Source organism: Cololabis saira, chromosome 19, assembly GCF_033807715.1.
Source record: "Cololabis saira isolate AMF1-May2022 chromosome 19, fColSai1.1, whole genome shotgun sequence".
Lineage (NCBI taxonomy): Eukaryota > Metazoa > Chordata > Actinopteri > Beloniformes > Belonidae > Cololabis > Cololabis saira.
Genome location: NC_084605.1, coordinates 25,024,264 through 25,037,207, shown reverse-complemented (window position 1 = coordinate 25,037,207; position 12,944 = coordinate 25,024,264). Strand labels below are relative to the sequence as shown.

Sequence of the window (12,944 nt, the reverse complement as noted above, 5' to 3'; positions counted from 1 at the left end):
AAGATGCAACTCAGAGGAAACTCAAGGATAAACACTGCTTACAAGTGAAAGGAGGAAAGAAGTAGGATGAAACTAGATATTTAACACTTCCTGCTAGAATAAGATGACTGCAGGATGCGTGTGTTCATGGGACAACCTTAACTAATACCAGTGACGTTATGTGCCTTGCAACATCAACCCTGTAACATATCGGTTTTTACAGCTTTCCCTGGTAATTCTGTGGATTTTAAAGATGTTACAGAGCTTTGAGCAACTTAAAACCTTCCGTTCCCAGCTGTTTTTCCTCGTATTCTTACAATTGTATGTCATTTTGAAGAACACCTTTAATAGAAGTGTCACTTTTCAGTTATATTTTAAAATTGTGCCAAACTGTTAGTGTACTCATGAAGCAGATGACCCTCGTCGGTGACACACTGCACCCTAGTGGTGGTTCTAGCAAACTGCATCCAAATCCAAACATCCCACCCCCGACTTCACTACGACGTCACTACGAATCAAAAATACATCAGCTTTCACAAATCCACTATTTACAAAGTTAACACAACAGTCGTGCACCTACAAATGGTTTTATTTTTAAAAATGCCATCAAATACATATTTCACGGAGCATGTTTCTACTGTGGCTGCATTTCATACATTTTGACGTCAACATTTTTCATGAGGAATATGATTCGAAGAAAAATACATCACACTGATTTTGCAGTTTTCTTTGAATGTACATTTTAACTGTAAACAATAAAACACACACAAAAAAACCCCTGCAATGAATCTTCTTTGAAGTCCTCTCTGATGTTCACTAAAGGTTTGGAGACGGTCGATGGTGGTGCTGATGTATAGAAGTGCATTTTTGTAGCCTTTCAGTATACCGTATAAATTTAGTGCAGGTTCCCCGTAGCGCTTTAATTGAAAGAGATAAATAGTGAATGGGTCTTGTGTAAACTTCAAAAAAGGCAAAAAGAAAACAAAACTCAGAAGTTTAGACGTGTCCAAGCATTCACTTTGAACAAGAGTCCTGACTTTTGACCTAAAATCCATTTACACAAGATCCATGTTAGAAACGTGACAAGGCAACAGTTACTGGGGAGGTCTGACATTTCCAACACAGACGTTCAGCAACATAATACTGATCCATTTTCGTTTTGGAAATTCAACTACTATTCCTGGGGCCTAAAACAAAATTTAGATTTTGAAATAGAAGAACTAAACGGCAATAAGATGAATGAGGTGACATGATCCATGACACAGCAAGAAAAAAAACAAATATCTTCCGCCTCCTCGGAGTGCCGTGGTTAACAGATCAGCCAATTCTTAGATCTTTTCTGAAGTGAAGTTAAGAACTGGAAACGAAAAACAAGGCAAGACCTACAACAGATTGTATGTATGTAAAGCCAATTAAGGAGGGGGTTGTTTTGTTTGTTTTTTCCTTCAAAAATGCGTGTGAAGGGAAAAGTCTTACAGAACATGCTGATAAAAATCACATGGGACTTGCAGCATGGCATTTTAACTACAACAGAACTGTGAACTCTGCAGCAAAGTTCAACAGCTTTCCTTCCCACAAAACTGATGAGAAGGAAAGTAAAGCACCAAAGAAATCCCAACTGTAATACATGTTTAGTCAATGTCTATTAGATAGCTTGGAAAAGAGAGGGGAAAAAAGAAGATGAATGCATGAAAAAGGATGTAATTTTAGCAGCTTTAGAATTAAAACCCTGGTAGGTGAGGAGAGTGAAGAGGCTGTGAAGCACTTGGATGACCTGCAAACGTTTCCTCTTGAACTTTAAAAAGAAAGAAGAAAAATTTCAAGAAGGCTAGAGGCCTCCCAAATGTTGCACTCCTCTTCATCCGGCATTGCTTCACCTGTTTTTCATTGTCCTGACCATTGTGTCATGGAAGACCCGTAGCCCTCTAACGTGAAGTGAGGGACGGGAGTTAAGGAGCAGCGTGGATCTGATGTCACTCATATTGGCCCCCCTCCCATTTCTCCTCCAGATCTCCTCCCTCCATCCATCCGTCTGAGACTGAAGGCCATGTTGAAGCTTTTGGGGGGACTACTAACGCTTTCCTTTGGTTTCTTCTACTTCAGGGAAAAAAACAAAAAGGAAAATGACTTCATATTAAACATTTATCCAACCTTTCTTCAAAACTATTCAAATCAGCATACTCCATTGTAACCTCTGTAAAAGGTCCATATTTTTTACCTTTCTTGAGGTCGTCTCTTTTCTTAGCAGCATCTTCCCTCTGTTTCTTGATGATAGCCAGTCTGGCCAGATCGGCCCGAGCCTGGTCAGTTTTTCCCTCAAGATGGAGTTTCATGTAACGCTCCTTTGATTTCTGCTTCTCTATCTCCTCTCTGAAAGACAAAAAAGAATTACTTGACTACTTGACTGGGGGGGAATCTGACAACACAGAAGTGGAGGCCTTCAACGTGGAGCAAAGCACAAACAACCTCAGTTACCATGACACCCACCTCTCTCTGCGAGACAGCTCTCTGGGAGCAGTGGTGTCTATTTCAGTCACCTTCTTGCTCTTCTGAGACACACGGTTGGGATTTTCAATCTCTATAAGTCCCTCCACCCCACTCCTCCGTTTAGACTGCGTATAAAAGAGAAAAAGAAAACTTATGAGAACAGTTAATTGCCTGAATTCTTCCACTCTTTTCTACGGTTTTATTATATTATAAATGTAAACACCATTAAACTGCTGCACTTTATGCTGCCAATTACATATTTAGTCATTTTGTGAGAGATGAAAAGGAATAACTTCTTTATTTTCTCAGAAAGAATACAAGATTAAAGGGATGACGGTACTATATGGACCAGAATTTACCTCAGCATATCTTTTCCTTATTTTGGAGTTTTAATAATTAGTCTTCAGTCATTACTCAGACATTACTCAGATAGGCCAGATGATTTGATGATTTGTTATTGGGAACCATCTCACAGGGACACAGAACAGTTTAATGCGCAAATAGATGTGATTTGTTTCTGTTAATCAAAAATGGTCAGCTTGAAGCCTGGCAACATGAGTCACCTTCAAACTAGTCTCAAAGATACCTAGCGAACGACTTAGAATATGACAGATTTATCTGTAATCTATAAATCAAGGAAACACTTTAAAAAGTTGAATACAATCATCTAGAAGGGAAACTTCAAGTGGCAAATTGCATCATAACATCTTTAACACAAACAATCCATTTAAAGCTACACTATAACACTAAGGCCCTGTCCCAATTCTACCACTACCCCTAGTTTTCATCCCTACCCCTAAATTTTGCATGTTCCCGTGAGGATAGTGGTGTCCCAATTCCTCTTTTCACCTAGGGGTAGTGAAGAAAACTAGTGTAGTGGCTATGAATCTGTCCATACGGAGCGAGGGATTTCCGTTGCTCACTAGTTGATCTAGGGCCAGAAAAATTTCCCAGAATGCTTTTCGTCGTCATTTGCGGACTGAGTAAAAAAAAAAAAAACAACATGGCGGACATTTCTTATTTTTTAGTGAATAAAATCAATATTTTGAGTTAGTTTCTGCATAAAAATGCGTTTTGATTACATTTCTAGTGAGAAATATATATTTTACTTTCATAATATTCACTCAGTGAATGTACATAATCACTTGTTTGCCCGTTTGCTGAAGATCACGCCAGAATAAAGGCTGATTAATGGTTCCGCGTTACACCAACGCAGAGCCTAGGGCGTAGGTTACGTAACCTACGCCCTAGGCTTTGCATCGATTTAACGCGGGCCCATAAATCAGCTCCGCAGGCAGAAATCTCTAAATTTTCAGAGCAAATTTTTTAACAGGTGTAGCTACAACTGTTAGATTCCATCTATTAAACCAACATTTATCTTCCTAAATGATTTATTTCAGCCAGCGGTAATTCTCAACAGAGCTGCAGGTTTCTCCCCGGGACGACGGCGCAGGTTGACCTGGCGATCACGCCTGTACTCCGGCTGCTGCTGCTCCGAGCCGAGCTCTTCTCTCCGAAAACATCGGGTCAAATTTCTTAACAGGCGTTATTTGGATAAACTGAGCCCAGGTTGGGGATCTTAACGGTTACTTTTACGCCTGAAAAAATATTAAAACTTAATAAAGTGCCATATTAACAGCGCTACAGCTGAAATTAAAACAGCTTTTGGCTCTCAGCTTCCTGATTTTAGGGGTGGTGCTGAAAGTAGGAGTAGGAGGAGTATTGGGACAGACCGGGGAAGATTTCAATTGCCCTAAAATCTGTCCCTTTTTTTTTTTAGGGGTAGTGATAGTGAGGGAGGGCTAGTGTAGGGCTAGTGAAAGAAAGTAGGGGGTGTATTGGGATTGGGCCTAAAACTTGAGGGAAAAAACACTTTAGCAAAGCAAAGTTTAACAAACTGGAGTAATATACCCTTGGCTTCACTCACGTCAGACTCCTCATCACTGCTGCTCTCCTCCTCAGAATCTGTAGGGGTCTCTTTCTCTTTCTCTACACCGCCATTTTCCTCCTGTTGAAACACACACACACACACACAATCACACCAGATCTGGACTGAAGAAATGTTGTGTTTTCTACAGGTCTTTCACTCACCAGCTCTCTCTGCGCCTTCATCTGCCGATCAATCTCCTCAGGGTTAGTAAACTGTTTCCCCCGGCCCTTGTGGCTCTTCTTTCCTGTAACGCAGTTGTCCAAGTGATCATGGCAACGTTACTGCACTGGGGCATTTCAGCGGTTTGTCATTTTACGAGCAGAGAAATGTACATTTTTTGCAGTGCAGTTGAAAACAGTTAAGTTCAGGACAAACAGCCAGCAAAAGGCTCTAAGAGAGATAAACATTTAATGTAGTAGGTATCGGGAACGCACTGTCCAAAGAAAGCTTTCTGGTGAAGCAGAAAAGCTGAGTCAACCAGGTCCTATCTCGGTACATATCTAACCTGGAGAATTAAGTTATTTCTTTATTTACAATAGTTCAGATCCAAAGGGACTTTCAATATCAGTCTGCTGAGGGATCAGACCTGGATGTGTAGCTGTTGTGTTGTAGTTTAGGTGTCGCGTGTTGTAGTTTGGCTGTTGCATGTTGACATTTAGCTAGGGCTGGGCGATTTTGGACAAAAATAGAATCCCGATTTTTTTGGTAAAACTACAAAAGACAATGGAATAAATTGTTTTGAATATTTTATCTTTATTTTTAAAGAAAAATAGCAAACAAATTTCCCTATTGGGAAAGAAGTGCAATTGAAAGATACCGTAAATCCTCCTTGAGTTTAGTAAAGTGACAACATTTACAATTTTCTTGACCAAACAAAGATGACTAGACGAGCTCTGTCTGTAATGCAGCCAGCTGCAAAAAAGGAAAATCCATTTTCCGATTTTGATTGTGATTAATAAATCCGATTTAGATTTAAAATCAATTAATTGCACAGCCCTAAGTTGTAGTGTGTAGTTGTGTGTAGTTGTGTGTAGCTGTTGTGTGTAGTAGTTGTGTTGAAGTGTAGTTGTGTAGCTGTAGTTGTTGTGTGTAGCTGTTGTGTGTAGTAGTTGTGTTGAAGTGTAGTTGTGTAGCTGTAGTTGTAGTATGTAGCTGTGTGTAATTGTGTGTAGTTGTGTGTTGTGTGTAGTAGTTGTGTGTTGTGTGTAGTAGTTGTGTGTAGTAGTTGTGTGTTGTGTGTAGTAGTTGTGTGTAACTGTGTGTAGCTGTGTGTAGTGTGTAACCGTGTGTAGTTGTGTGTAAGTGTGTAGTTGTAGTGTGTAGTTGTGTGTAACCGTGTGTAGTTGTGTGTAAGTGTGTAGTTGTAGTGTGTAGTTGTGTGTAACTGTGTGTAGTTGTGTGTAAGTGTGTAGTAGTTGTGTGTAGTTGTGTGTAGTAGTTGTGTGTTGTGTGTAGCTGTGTGTAGTAGTTGTGTGTAGCTGTAGTTGTGTAACTGTGTGTAGTTGTGTGTTGTGTCTCTGACGTCCAGCAGCTCAGTTCGCTGGTAAATGTCATGACCGGTGTGTTTTACCGATGAATAGGTCAATCAACAACAACAAAACACTATTGGCAGTAAATACTTCATATGTAGCTTTAAAACATGATTACGGATATAATTAAATAGTCTTAACAAACAGGACATTATATAAAGGAGCATTAGCCAACGTGGTCCCGTGTGCACATGGAACATGATGTTTAAATGACAATAAACACTAACTGTTTAAACTGTCTGGATGCTGAACTCGACATAAGACCGTTATCTGTATACAAGTGGTATTTTTATATATTATTTTTACATTTTTTACAAGGCTAAACACTCGCTAACTAAAACCATCCGCAGTTGGTCTGATCATAATACTCACCACCGCGCGGCATGGCTTAAAAATGAGGAGAATCAGGCCAAGTCTGTCAAAATGTTGCTGTTGGTTTCAACAGTTTACAGGAAAAGGCGGCGTTTTAAAGTGCTGAATTGAAAAAGAAAAAGGACTACTTTATCTCTCCCGCTGCTCAGCGTTTACTCGGGGCCATCTGCGCATGCGCAGATAGGGCCGTCACACCAATGATCAGCCTTGGGCCAATAATAATAATACTTCAGTCATTCACAAAAATACCGCAACTTCATTAAAAATACGTTTTCACTTTATGTAAAGCTCTAATACAGGAGCAACCATATGTTCTTACAAAAAACATTGTCATCAATTATTAAGGTTATTTATGTGTTGCAAATTCACAACAAAAGTAATATCAGGGCACTTTTCTGAGACAACAAACAAGCAATTTTATCGTTATTATTACCATTATTATCATTATTATTTTCTCAAGCTTTCATTCTCTATGCTGTGAATAAAAATATAAGAATTATCTTGTATTTGAAAAGAAGGCATAACTTAATCCTCATCGATTGAATGTTAAAGAAAATAATGAATAGGGATTGAAGTATGTTGTAAAAACCAAATAACAAAACAAAAAAAATGTTTTACAGCAATCAATCTTATTTTTAATGCACAGAAACAAACATAATAAAAAACACAATCGTACTTTGTACATATAATACAGATGTGCCGGGTGTATAATAGTACCGGTATGTATTGTAAATTGTATTGTAAATTGTAACTACCCGTCGAGGCGACGCAGACCAAACGCAGACGGAGAGGGCTGTGATTGGTTTGCTTGGTAGCAACGCATTTCTGGTTTCCGGTTTGAAGCAGTCGTGAACTTTCAGCGCTCCTTTCTTCGTGTATGTGTGATTTTTTTTGTTTTTGAATCATCTAAGTTGATAAAGACTAACTGCAAAACAATCAAACAAATTGAGGAAGGCACAAACATATTAATTTACTTGTAACACATTTTTAAAGGCTGCAACCTGTGACACAAGAGTCCTTAATGTGAGAATAAAGCAAGAGGAATTTATTTCCCATGTAAGACAAGAAGACATTTTATAAAGTAAAAAAAAAATAGCCTTCCAACAATCAGATGAAACAAAAACACACAATTCCACTTAAAAACACTCATCATACTAGATTTGTCATTTTTTTCTTCTGTGTTGATTCTTTATATCTTCCACTTCTTTCTCCATCAGGTGGTACTCTACAGTACTTTCAGTCAACTTGAAAGAAGAAATTAAACATTGTTATGTAGCTCCATGAATTAAAAAGAGAAGTACTAGCATTTAAGTGTCCTACTTAACAATTCAACATTAAGCAACTTCTTGTAATAAAGCCAAATTGTGTTAATATTGGGTTTTACTGCGGGCTATTTAAGCATGATTGTACAATTTGAAAAAGATAATATCCATATGTCTATTGGACTTTTCAAACATGAAGACCCAATATTTCAAACAGATATTTCAAAGGGGCATGGGTGTCAAAGATGTTTAGAAAAGGCTCCATTACAGTATATAGCATCTTTATTATAACTGAGAGAGAAATTGCACAATGGAAGTCTCACCATGTCCAGGAGAAGTTCGATCTTCAGTTTTAGGAGGTTGTTTTCTTCCTCTAGTTGCACATTTCTTTTCTTAAGACGTTGCACTTCCCTACTAGATGTGTTTCCACCAGATTCTGGTTTTAACAAAAAAATAACAGGATAATTAGCAGGAAGAACAAATATTTCAAGTGAATTACTATCTGCTGATTATAATTGTTGGTACCTGTTATCCACTGTCCATCTTCAAATTTCCAACTCTGAGCTCCAATGTTCATTGATGGAGGTCCATACTCAAGGCCAAGCTCTATTTCTCTTGTTGAACAATCCAACTGCAGAAGAACCAATGGTTGAATAAAACTTAAAGTAATCTGAATGAAAAACAGCAAAGCCTCAGGGGGTCTCAAGCCTGTCTTTTTGCCCCCCCCAAGCCCAGTTCAATGCAGAGGGTTGTGTCAGGAACAGCCGCTGATAAAATATATGCCAAATTAAACATGTAAATCACAAGACCCATGAAGCCCATACTGGATCGGTCGAAGCCCGGGATAATAACGCCCACCATCTGCGCAGTTGACCTACAGGTGCCGATGGAAATTGGACACTAGGGCTGAGCAGGGACTTTGAACTTTGGGACAGGAAAAGCTAAAGAATTGGTTGACATTTTGTAGAGAAGGAAATTGGATATTCTGTGTTTAGGAGACCTGGTGGAAAGGTAGCAAAGCTAGGTAGCACAGTTCAAACTGTTTTATGTTGGTGTTGATGGGAAAAGAAATGGAATAGGAGTTTTCTTCAAGGAAGACCTTCTTAGGAATGCTCTGGAGGTGAAAAGAGTGTCTGATAGAGGGATGAGTCTGGACCTAGTAGAAATTGAAGGTGTCAGGTTTAATGTTGTCAGTGGTTATGCTCCACAGGTGGGATGTGAGTTAGAAAAGAAGCAGAAATTCTGGAGTGAGGTATATGAAGTGATGGAGAGCATCCTCAGACTTCAATGGGCATGTTGAAGAAGGCAACAAGGGTGATGAGTAAGTGCTGGGTAAGTTTGGTATCTAGGATAAGAACGCAGAAGGTGAATATAAAAGTCTCCCCCCATGTTGCCATATTCGGGCTCCCAGAGGACCATGGCCGGTTTACTTCAAACCAAATAGACATTTTGGCTTTTACTTCCTTACTGGCAAGACGCCACCTTCTTCTCCACTGGAAGTCGACTAAGGCTCCTTCTAGTACCCAGTGGCTCAACGACACCATGTTTTTTCTGAAGCTGGAAAAGATTAAATATTCACTGAAGGGTAGTTGCAACAAATTTTATAATAAGTGGCTTCCCTTTCTTACATTCTTCCACTCTCTCCAGTCCCTGCCTCCTGATTGACGGATCACCCCCCCTCCCTCTCTTCTCTCATTCCTCTCTTTCTTCCTCCTTTTTATTTATCTTTTTATTTACTTTTCTTTTGTTTTTGGGTTTTTTTTTGTTTTTTTTTGTTTTTTTTCCCCTTTTTACTCATCTATTTTTTTAATTCATACTGTTTAGCTTAAATACTTAAATATTACTTATATATAAGAATATAATAATTTTCGTGTATTTATCATTGTTTTGTGTGGATTTTTTGTTCTGTTCTTAATCCCAAAAAAAAAAAAGGAGGTAGACTGTATATCTTTTTTGTTTATTCCTGTTCAACTGTGCCTTACCCCCTAATAAAAATATCAAAACAAAAAAGAACGCAGAAGGACACATGGTGATAGACTTTGCAAAAAGGATGGGAACAGCTGTAGTTAAAACTTTCTTCCAGAAGAGGCAGGGACACAAGACGACGTATAAAGGCTGAGTTATGGTTCTGTGTCAAGACGACGCCGTCACTGACGTGCACCTCCCAAAAATTGTAACTACGCGTCGAGGCGACGCAGACCAAACGCAGACGAGAGGGCTGTGATTGGTTCGCTTGGTGGCAACGCATTTCCGGTTTCCGGTTTGAAGCAGTCGTGAACTTTCAGCGCTCTTTTCTTCGTGTATGTGTGATTTTTTTTGTTTTTGTTTTTTTGCACAATAGTTGTCCTTATCTTTTCGATTCACTGTGACTGGAAAAAGTCGGATAAACCATTCAGGAAAAGATCGCGAATTAGCGGTCACGGGGGGTACTGCACCGCGGCGAAATGCAGTGACGGAGAAGTCTGAAGAGTTCACGACGGCGTCACGGTGACGGCGTGTGCACAGCGTCATTTTGACGCAGAACCATAACTCAGGCTTAAGAGTGGATGTACAAGCACAGAGATGGACAACGCCTTGTGTAGACAACATAACCTGAAGATTAATGAATGCAAAGTAGTGGTAGGTGAGAGTGTAGCCAGACAGTATAGGATAGTGCTGTGTCGGATGACTCTGGTGGTGAAGAAAGTGAAGAGGACAAAGTCAGAAACGAGGATAAAGTGGTGGACGCTGAAAAAGGAAAGGTGCTGTGTGGTTTTCAGAGAGTAGAGACAAGCTGTGGATAGTCAGAAGGTGCTTCCAGATTGTGTTGGCAGATGACACTGTGATTTGTAGTGAGAGCAGGGAGCAGGTGGAGGAAAATTTATAGAGGTGGAGGTTTGCCCTGAAAAGAAGATGAATTAAGGTAAGTTGTAGTAAAACAGAATGCAGGTGTGTAAATGAGAAGAACCAAAGTGGAACGGTGAAGCTACACGGAGCAGAGATAAAGAAGGTGGAGGGTTTTACTTTAGCTCAACAATTTAGAGCAAGGGAAAGCATGGAAAAGAGGCACAGTGGAGAGATTGTGAATATATATCGGTAGAAGGATAATGAGGTTTAGGGCTGCAGCTATCGAACATTTTAGTAATCGAGTATTCTACTGAAAATTCCATCGATTAATCGGATAAAACATATTTTTGTTTAGTTAAAGAGCAATTATAAATATACATAAGATGTTAGATGTTAATTGACATCACTAAGACTAAATTATATAATACAGTAGGTTCATGGCTGTGCATTTAAAAACCCTGAACTTACACCAGTTGACCAAATTCACTGCCTTCACTCAAAAAACTAAGGATCTTACCAAGAAATGTTCTTATTTCTAACCTAAAAATGCCATTACACCTGATAACACACATAACTTAAAAGGTTAGGTGTTTTCCCCACGTGTTTCAATTGAACTTTCATTTGTGTCAAGCAAATTTTAAGTTCTAGTTAAGTTTTAAGTTAGAGTTTTAGCAGTGTTCAAAATAAAATTATGAGACCTGCTGTGTTGGAGCACCTTTTCTTTTAGTTAAAACTATAGTGGGAACAGATGTTTAGAGGAACCTATGTATGTACCGGGTGAAGACTGATTTATGGTTCCGCATTACAACAACGCAGAGCCTACGCCGTAGGCTACGGCGTAGGCTCTGCGTCGATTTAACGCGGAACAATAATTTTGGCTTTCTATGCCTGAGCATGGCATGTTACTAAAACCAAACATATCCGCCGCCTCTTTTTCCTTTACGTGCACAGCGTCAGCGCGTTGTGCCGCATTAAATGTAGTCCGGGTGTAATACCTGCTTTGAGCTGCAAAATTAAACGAAAGAAAAAGAAAGAAATTAAACGATTCCTCGAGGCAGAGAAAATTCCTCGATCATTTTTTTCTAATCGAATTACTCGAATTATTCGAGGAATCGTTTCAGCCCTAATGAGGTTAGAACTGCCAGGAGGGAGGTCTCGACGAAGACCCCAGAAGAGATTTGTGTATGTAGTGAAAGAGGATATGAAGTTAGTTAGTGTGAGAGAAGATGATGCAGGGGATAGGGTTGGATGGAGATGGATGATAGAATATAATAAAATAGAATAAGCTTTATTGGCCAAGTATGAACATGCCAGACAGGGAATTTGTTTTTTTTTTTTTTTGGTCACTGAACCCAGATTTAAATAGTTAGAAACAGTAATAGACAAATGGCTCTTATTAACATATATACATATATTTAAAATTGAAAGGTGCAGCAGTATGAGGTAGTCATGGTTATTGAAAGGTGCATTGTTACAGCATATGATTGTGGTTATTACTATTATTATTATTATTATTATTATTATTATTATTATTATTATTATTATTATTATACTGTCATTGATTACTCTGAGACTATGAGTGATGAGAGTTCATCAGAGCAACAGCTGGGGAGAAGAAACTGGATGATTTGCTGTGGCTGAGGAATCTGAATGAAGAAACAGTGAATGTTATCTGTTCTTATTGAGCAGTCTCCTCGAAACATTTATTTAACATATATGTATTTAGCTGATTTTGAGTGAGATACTTACAGTGTGAAGGCTGGATAGACTTGCAGATTTGCGAGGAGGGGTCTTCTTCGGACTGAAGATGTTTCCAAAGAGAGGCATCTTTAATGATCTTTTAAGGTCCTTTATAAAAGATTGGTACACGGATTAATATTTTCAACGCTCAATCTCAAGTAGTTACAATCTGTTTATGGTTGCTAATGGTTACGACATTATCAAGCCAGCTCCCCTTGAATTATTCAAAGTTCACATTCAATTTAAGATATTCTCTGCCTGTAATTTGAGTTGGTAGCTGGTTTGTCACTGAACATAGATAGATAAGATATTTACCTCCATAAAGAGTTTAAATTATGATCCTTATGAACGCGGTGGTTGTGATTTCCTCTAGCCGAGCATGCCTGCTACTGCGCATGTGCGAAAGTTCCATTCGTCGTAAACTGAGGGTCGTAATACTACAATTCTCTGATGCGATCCTCAAATTCAGCACCAAATATCTAAAAAAAAATCTAATATTGTGAAATTGCTTAATATTTAAAATATAATTATTGCTCTACATAGGGCAGCATTTACACATTTAAAAACCATCTCATACTAGAATTACAAAAGCACCCCTATTTGTAATGAGAGTTGAGCCGTCCACGGACGCTCACTACATCGGGATTTTCTATTATCCTTCTTTTCTACAGTCTGGGATTATTACCGTGCAATGGTTATGCATGAGTACGCGGTAATGTGTGTTTATATTTAATCGACTGCGTACAGAAGATAAATCGGCAGAATATCGGTCATGCACGTCTACCTAGTCTGTATAAATCTGGACGCTGCGCTCACGCT

General features: G+C 38.9%; 2 protein-coding genes across 3 annotated transcripts; both read right to left on the bottom strand.

The window, feature by feature from the left end:
- Positions 1–552: 552 nt before the first annotated feature.
- pdap1a (pdgfa associated protein 1a) lies at positions 553–6,477 on the bottom strand. 2 transcript variants are annotated; one of them, XM_061708449.1, is made up of 6 exons: positions 6,298–6,477; positions 4,558–4,640; positions 4,394–4,474; positions 2,467–2,591; positions 2,198–2,349; positions 553–2,076 (listed from the first exon to the last, which is right to left on the bottom strand). In XM_061708449.1, the coding sequence occupies exons 1-6, from the start codon at positions 6,308–6,310 to the stop codon at positions 2,051–2,053; spliced, it is 480 nt and encodes a 159-aa protein (XP_061564433.1). In that variant the 5' UTR covers positions 6,311–6,477; the 3' UTR covers positions 553–2,050. The 2 variants fall into 2 exon arrangements, with proteins under 2 accessions (XP_061564433.1, XP_061564434.1); XM_061708450.1 differs by having other exon boundaries at positions 553–2,073.
- Positions 6,478–6,920: 443 nt separating this feature from the next.
- On the bottom strand, positions 6,921–12,514 carry cby1 (chibby 1, beta catenin antagonist). The gene is made up of 5 exons (XM_061708270.1): positions 12,441–12,514; positions 12,135–12,233; positions 8,085–8,190; positions 7,883–7,995; positions 6,921–7,541 (listed from the first exon to the last, which is right to left on the bottom strand). The coding sequence occupies exons 1-5, from the start codon at positions 12,444–12,446 to the stop codon at positions 7,461–7,463; spliced, it is 405 nt and encodes a 134-aa protein (XP_061564254.1). The 5' UTR covers positions 12,447–12,514; the 3' UTR covers positions 6,921–7,460.
- Positions 12,515–12,944: the final 430 nt, after the last annotated feature.

Coding starts and splice junctions, on each gene's coding strand:
- pdap1a (XM_061708449.1), bottom strand. Junction 2,592..4,393: donor GCAGTGATGAGGAGTCTGAC/GTGAGTGAAGCC, acceptor TTTTATACGCAG/TCTAAACGGAGGAGTGGGGT. Junction 2,077..2,197: donor AAGAGACGACCTCAAGAAAG/GTAAAAAATATG, acceptor TTTTCCCTGAAG/TAGAAGAAACCAAAGGAAAG.
- cby1 (XM_061708270.1), bottom strand. Junction 7,996..8,084: donor AGATGGACAGTGGATAACAG/GTACCAACAATT, acceptor TGTTAAAACCAG/AATCTGGTGGAAACACATCT. Junction 7,542..7,882: donor TCGAACTTCTCCTGGACATG/GTGAGACTTCCA, acceptor TCTTCTTTCAAG/TTGACTGAAAGTACTGTAGA.